Source organism: Dendronephthya gigantea, unplaced genomic scaffold (assembly GCF_004324835.1).
Source record: "Dendronephthya gigantea isolate DGI-Jeju-01 unplaced genomic scaffold, DenGig_1.0 000012F, whole genome shotgun sequence".
NCBI classification, from domain to species: Eukaryota; Metazoa; Cnidaria; class Anthozoa; order Malacalcyonacea; family Nephtheidae; genus Dendronephthya; species Dendronephthya gigantea.
The window spans coordinates 981,655-989,553 of record NW_021163022.1 but is presented as its reverse complement, the minus strand read 5'-3'; the positions used below and the strand labels follow the sequence as shown (position 1 = coordinate 989,553).

The 7,899-nt window shown below is 36.5% G+C and overlaps 1 protein-coding gene across 1 annotated transcript; it reads left to right on the top strand.

Annotated features, from left to right (window-relative positions):
* Window positions 1-806: 806 nt before the first annotated feature.
* On the top strand, window positions 807-3,402 carry LOC114519132. The gene has a single exon (XM_028539207.1). The coding sequence runs from the start codon at window positions 877-879 to the stop codon at window positions 2,509-2,511; it is 1,635 nt and encodes a 544-aa protein (XP_028395008.1). The 5' UTR covers window positions 807-876; the 3' UTR covers window positions 2,512-3,402.
* Window positions 3,403-7,899: the final 4,497 nt, after the last annotated feature.

The window sequence follows — 7,899 nt, the reverse complement described above, 5'->3', positions numbered from 1 at the left end:
AAGCAAAGCCTTTGAGAAAGAGAGACGTGGTTCAAAGGCCCTTCGTGTATACATGAATATAAATTCCCTCGTGATATCACAAAATCTTGTTGAAGTGCACACATGTTTTAGTGACGAAAGCATCTATTTGCCTATTATATTAGAGATTTTCAAAAATAATATTTTTCTCTTGTTTCAAGTTAAAAAATTGGGATAACTTGATTCATGACAATGCATGCCTTACTATAGATGTATAATTTTCCTCAATTACTTGAATAAATTTTATATCCATGAACATGTATATAGCTTATCACGGATATATACTGAATGCAACCTGGTTAGACCTTATCTCATACAAATAGACTCCCTAATTTTTTTCCCAATTTTCTTGGGAAGCACGTCCTTAGTTTGAGTTAGCCATAGCAAATTCAGCTACAAATATTTTATACAAGACTGAAAGACAAATGTATAAGACGAGTAAAACTTAGGCTAATGTGGATATGTAGTTTGTTTAACATTACAATAGCTGAATGGCTTTCCCACCTATTCTGTCTCCTTAATGTGTGTTGTGTCATTGTTCTCAATGTTCCAAAGCCCCACGAATAATTAGTGGTAGTGTTACGAGGGACCAAATTAGGTGCTAAATGCCATAATGGCATCATTGCCTGTAATTGGGGTTGGCCTTATCACCGTTGAGCACAGGAAACCGAGGCAATCAAGTTGACAAGAGCATGTCATATTGACTTGTTGCTATTATAATTATGTTACATCCTATGTATGCAAATGACGAGTCCACTTGAGTGCATATTTAAACACATAGTTCCGTGTTTTGCGCACCAGTTGAAAGTTTGTTCTCGTCCGAGTAGGACGAATCTTAATCTCTTAGTTCACCTCAAAATGGAGCCATTTGATCTCCCGATGTCCTCTTCGTTTATGGAACCTTTAGCGAATGTTCGTGACCCATACAAAGCATCGTATGTCCCCGACATGGCCTTCAAACCACACAACGGTGAGTCACCGCTAAATAATCTACAACCACTGTACCTAGATCAGAACAATTTCGCTCAAAGTAGTAGTCAGGCATTGGATGATGTTTCCTCGCATAGCACGGGCTTTGGGTCGACGGGAAATATTTACACATGTGCTCCAGGTTTGGACCACCGGCTGTTCTCACCGCAGTCACAAACAGTTCCTCATCCACTGTCCGCCGATTCAACAAGTGTACTATACAGCCGGGATTCAACACGGCACGACAGCGAGAAAAACGATCTCTCCCCTGCAGCATTGGATCCTAACATTGCCTTCCCAAACCACCAACTTGGAGCAACCCAATTCCCTCGACCTCGCTTCCCAGGCGATCAAAGCGATGCATACTCATTCACGGAACATCCACCGTACACACAGAATCCATTTGTTTACTTCCAACCAACTCCTCCCCGAATTAAAGAGACCACGTATCAGTCATCGTACAGCCAGTTATACCCTACAGCGAATCGTCCATTTTCAAATGTAATTTGCGACCCTATGCACGATTATCATTTCCCTGTCGGTGATGTATTTCCAAGTTCACCTTCGACACGTCGACTTAGCGGAGTTGGTCCGCCCGGACACGAGTCCAAATCAAGGCAATGTTTAACCTCAGCCGATGCGGTAGACGTAGAAGGGGTCGACGATTCGTGTCGGTGTAAAAACACAGTCGAAGGAACGAAAACCTCAGTCCGACGATTTCGAAAATGGTATAAAGACAAGTTCGGAAAGAATCTTGACATGAACCGTGTTGACAGAAGCATGGCAATTTCGTTACTGAAAGACTTTTTTCTCGAGATACGCGATACGCGACCAGGCAAAGAAGGTAATGAATACGAACCGGTGACTTTAACAACTTATCGAAACGGGCTACGTCGATATTTCTTAGAGAGAAAAGTCCCCCCAGCGCCGGACAACTTCGACCTGGCAGACAAGGAATTTGACATAGTGAACTATCATTTGATCACGAAGAGAAACGAACTGAAACGAAACGGCAAAGGAAATCATCCTAACGTCGTAGAAAGCATCACAGAAGAACAACTCGAGAAAATGTGGGCTTCAGGAGCTATCGGGACACACAGTCCGCGAGCTTTATTGCGTTTGCAATGGTGGTTGAACACGATACACCACGGAATACGAGGTAGAATGGCACATCATGATCTTAATATAGAGGACTTTCAAATCTCGCGCTCTATGGAAGGAAAACTGTGTATTGAGCATATCAAAAACACAGCAAAACGAAAGCTTTCAGTCGAAAATGATAACGACTACACGCGGAACAAGCGAAAATGCAAGGCTCGAATGATCGCGACAGACGGAACCGAGCGTGATCCCGTGCGAGCTTTTGAAGTTTACCTCAAGCATCGTCCGCCAGGAATTTCATCTTTCTACCTCACTCCAAAGCATAAACCAAAAGGAGATATTTGGTTCAACAAGGTTCCGATGGGAAAAAATAGTATCGGTAGAATAATGCGCGAAATAAAGGCTGTTGCTGGTATAAATTGAGCAAGCGGCATATGAAAAACATTCAGTTATTAAACAGACAAAGAAATACTCAGTTCTATCGGCTCTTTGGCTGAAAGCTGTATAAAACTCTTTAGGTATAGTTCTGAAAAGAGTTAAATAGATGGTATATATTTATTCGTAAAGGAGACGAACTCTTTGAAAAAATCGAGTCGAACTCATATATCTAGATAATACGAAGGCTAAACATCTCAGCTACAAGGTTCGCGATCATTATTTTCTTATGTATAATTGTGGTAATCACATATTTTATAGCTACTTGGGGTAATAGATTCATATATATGTTATAGCATAGCTTAATTTTGAAGCTAATGAAACGTGCAGTCGCTAATGGGACATGTCTTTATAAAAACGGTAGATTTTATCTCTTGTGCCGAATGTACAAAAACGCGAGAGTCTTTTGTTAACACCACCCGATAAGGATTGAACAGAGAAGTAAAGTAGAACATCCAATATGTCTCACGTACATAACCGAGAAAAAGCATAAGTAAAAGTTAATTTTAAACGAGATATTTCCATATACGAAATTGCATTTAATGCAACGACACTTGTTTTGGATAGTTTGGGAAATCTCAAAGACTAAATTCACATATAAAAAGGAACTCGCTTTTTTGTACTGGATGCTTTACACATGTACAAAAGCCAAGAATTGTTCATATATCTCAGTAATGTAGGGTTTGCAATACAAACTATAAACACACGATTACATATGAGGGACTATATATATATATATTATATATTATATGTACATAAAATATATAGATATATGAACATTGGCATCAGTGTAATTCCATCTATTGTTGTATTATATATTTAGACAAAAGCTAGGCGAAATAATTGTAAATAGAACAAAGGAACGAAGATATTATTAATAAAAGCTTGAAGTATTTAATAGCTTTTACAGTATGAAGTCTGAGTAATGTTTACGAGTTATTATGTCATGCACAAAGATCAAAGCCGCGTATTGTCATATGACGGGTATAAAAACTCTTTATTCACATAACCGCGAAGTTCCTTCCTTATTTCCGACAGTCTGTGTTATGTTAAATTAATACTACGCACGGTTAGCTATGGCTCTATCTATATAACAAAAAATAGTATGAACATGAAAATTCCATGCTAAGTGGTTTCAGCACCCTATTTAACTATCACTAAAAAAGAACTCTGTTTGTTTGCTAGAATCTGTGCGCTGTGAATAATTCTTCATCAAAACATTTGCATGCATTTCACTACTCATCCCCACAGACCACTAATTCTCGTCTGACTATATATAATGCATGGCTTTCACTAAATAGACGGACAATTCATCCGCCTATTATAAAGAAGAACTATATAGTATAGCGCGTCTTTTATTTTCCGGCCGCGTGTGTGAATGTATATATATATATGAACATGTATAAACGGTTTTTAGACCAAAATGAAATTTGCTAGAATTTGCGTTATAGCCTATACAATCATATAATGTATCGCCGGTATATATACAACGAATGTCGTTTCACGGCGTATATATAACAACAATGATCTAAACTATGATTATGCTGTAAAAGAATTGCATCAAGAGAAACAGAAAACATGCATGCATAACATATAAAGAACTATAGCTAGATCAACCTAGTTCTTTCCCAAAAGTCATTGCTATATACTCTGGAATCATCTGCATGCATGGACATTCTCCTTTTCTGTATATACACGGAACACTTTGAGTAAGATTAAACTGTGCTAGAATGCCTTAAAAAGCAAAAGGTATTTTTTCTTTATAAGAATTTGTCCTTTAAACGAACCGACCACACTTAAGACTAACGACATGACTATAACTATATAAAATATAAGAATTTTGACTTTTGTTTCAATGTTGTACGCACGTCGTTATAATATATTCAAATACGATATCGTAAAATTTTCATAGATTTTTAAACTTGTGTATATGGCTACGTGTATTCACTTTCTAATGGACTTTGTTTGAGTTCAAATCGAAAATAATGTTTAACAGTAGCAACATGGGATGGCAAGGGCTTGCCAATTCTACTTATGATAAAAATTTGCATATGCAGTTTAATCTACATGTGATAAGGTATATAACTTTCCCTCTATAGTTATCATTCCGTCCTGATACGCGATCATATATATAAGGCATTTAGAATATATATGAATATATACTAACTCTGGAGTTTTAGAGAAAACTGCTTTTTGCTGAAAAAAATCTCCGAAATGTTATTCAGCAAATTGCAGGCGGAATAATCATGAACCTTGGAGGAATTTCATTTATCATGAAGTGACACATTTTCTGAACCATACAACTTGACCGATATACTAAATATTTTGTTCTATTGGACCTGACAAGGGCCGTAAATACTGAAGTAAATTGGTGGGAAATCTTAGTCGAGCAGTTAGAGGACTTGTCATGCTGTTGCCGCTAGGATTATTGACGATATTGGTGTACTGGTTAAATATTAAGAAAGGAATTATGTTAAGGACCCGTTTAAATTATCGATTTCCAACAATATATGCTGTTTATTTCCAGTGAACAACAGCGATGAATATGTGGATGAAATCAGAGGGGAAATGAAGTCGAAGTGTTTTTTTTCCGTGGGTGGTCTAAGTATATGTTAATAAATATTAAGGCAAGCCAGCCCTCCTCTGAGAACCCAGAAGGATGCATTTGAAATGAAAACAATAACGAATAAGATATTCTACTTAATACACAGTCTAGAAATACTATATAGTTTCTGCGTGAATGTATATAGCATAGAAACATACAATCTCACATTACTTTCGTAATAGGGCAGATTTCGTTTTATATATCTCAAGAATTTCCTTATGGAAAGGCATCCTTCTCGACTGACAAAGATTATGTATATTCCTAAGCTATATTACCTCTCTCGTGTATAACTTGATTCTATATTACGAGTTCTACCGATCAGAATGTATACATACAAGAAATATCTCAACTAAAATATACCGAGAGTTTCCATATGTCGAGCAAAGCCAGGAACGTTTAGACGAAGGGCTTTTACTTCAAAACGTCGATGTTGTCATTATATATTTTCAGTATTCCTGGCTCCAAAGAGAGACAAAATAATGAGAAGAATCACTCAAAATAAATGATTACTGTACAATTCAAAATTACTTTCATAATTATTATATGATTTCAATCATGAAAAATAATATGATTCATGCAGCAGCATAACAATAATGTACATCATTTCATGTATACACAAGTTGGTCTTATTTTCCTCGATTCGCTGACGGAATGGAACCGCTTAGGAAGATAAAGTTTATATGATTTCCCTGTCATAATACGCATGCAGACTTAATATTTCTTGAAACTGAAAGCATACTTTACTTCATAGACTTATATATAAACCGTAAATTATGAGTTCCATTGAACTTCATTATTCTTTGAAAACCCTCTTCATGTAATCTTTTGCAAATCATTTTCATGTAAGAATAAGTTTTGAGCAAGTGACACAAGGAAGAAATCCTCAAATGTGTGTGATAAAAGGAATGCAGTAGCTTAGAAACAACTTCTTTTCCTTTCATGCAGAAAATGCGTCGCAAAGTTAGGATTTATGCAAATATTTAGAGCCAGTAAAAGTTTTTTACTTAAAAGGAAAATTAAAAGTGTTTTAACAATTAAAATTGCTTTTAAAAGTGATGGCATTAAATGATGAAAAGACTGTAACAAGGAAGCAGTCAAATATATCCAAAGCATGCTGTAGTAACTTGAGTGAACTCTTTCACGCCATGAAGGAAATGCTATACTCGTGTGTTCAAAAATGTCTTATATCTATATCTATATACTAAATTTCTTTAATAAGGTACGTCGTTCAGCTCTTTTGTGATTTGTATGGCTGATTTTGGGGATAATGCTTGACGCATGCTAACGACAAATTTTGACAGTCGTAGTGTTGCCTGAAGGCGTCAGGCTGAAATTTGCCACTCACGTTTTGGATATGAAAACGTGCATCTGAATGAATCACTCAGACTTCTCGATGTTTGTGGAAATATAGCTGAATTATCTTTACCGAGGTCGGGTTAGATATTCTACTGATTTCGGTATAGTTATTGTATTCAGTGTTATTTTTGTAATGTCAGACTAAATGAAACTAGTATATACAAAGCACCAATTCTCAAATCATCCATAATCAGGCCGCCACATCGAGTTACTACGTATCTACTAGCTATATACTAAACGGCGTTCAAAGTTCCTGGGTGTATTTGGAAGGTGACTCAACTGCAAAACGAAAAGTGTTATCTTCTCTTTGAGTGCACCTCAGGAAATGAAACAAGGAAATTAACACAAAATAGACGGACTTAAAGATTTTCCTGGTTTAACTTTCTAAGGACATTACGCCCCTAGTTTACTCCTTGCCACTGTAACTATAACGGATAACGAAGCTGATGTTACTATAAATATCATTCAGAGTTTACATGAGTGCAGATATTTATCGGATACGCGAGTCAAACTACTGTATGGAGAATAAATCATATGGTTTAGATAGATCTTAAGATCTATAAGAGTTCTCTGATCGTATAAACAGTTCGCTGAGTTATACAAAATGTATCAGCGAAACCTAGCTTTGTACCAACCTTTGAACAATTCATGATCGAATAATTTTTTATTGTGAAAAGCCGAGAGTTCGTCATAAGTTGGTTATGTAACGCAAGGTGTGTGTATGTAGAGGGAGGAGTGTGTATAGGAGTTCCCGGGTGAGATTACACTCCCCTGCGATTTATATATAGCTATATAGCACTCGTAAAACTCGTGTTAAGCTTATTTTGGCCAGAAATGTTAGTGAAACATTAAGAAAGGAGCCCATCAGTAAACAAGGAAATTATTAAATATACAAGAATCTTTGCATGGAGATGTAGAATGAATGAACGCCCACACAATGACACAAACTCTTTATATTAATTCTAAATACGACTTTGTTTCAGATAGACTATGACACCATGCACTATTTTGCCATGATATATAAGTTATATAAGTACATTGCATTCTTGTTACTTCCACTTGGTTTAGTTAAGGATAATCTGAAAAGTCTCAAAAGCCATATAATGTATTCATGATTTATAAACAAATAAGCCATTTTGAAAGACCCACACGAATTTAGGTGGTACCAAATTAGGTATACCATACAAAATATACTTTAACAGGGACAAGTGCATAATGATAGCGTTATTACCGCCCGACAGGTACTATGCATGAGGCAATGTTCGGTTCAAATAGAAGCGATGAGTCGCGTGTACCGGGCACTTGGAAAACGGAAGGAATATTGGTACCAACACCCTTGCCACCATTTCCTTTACCTTTTCAACGAGCTAAAAACAAGACATGATTTCATAGCTCAGTTCTCGACCAAATAATTT

What these genes read in the sequence shown, in the direction of transcription:
- LOC114519132 (XM_028539207.1), top strand. Translation starts at nt 877, where the DNA reads ATGGAGCCATTTGATCTCCCGATGTCCTCTTCGTTTATGGAACCTTTA.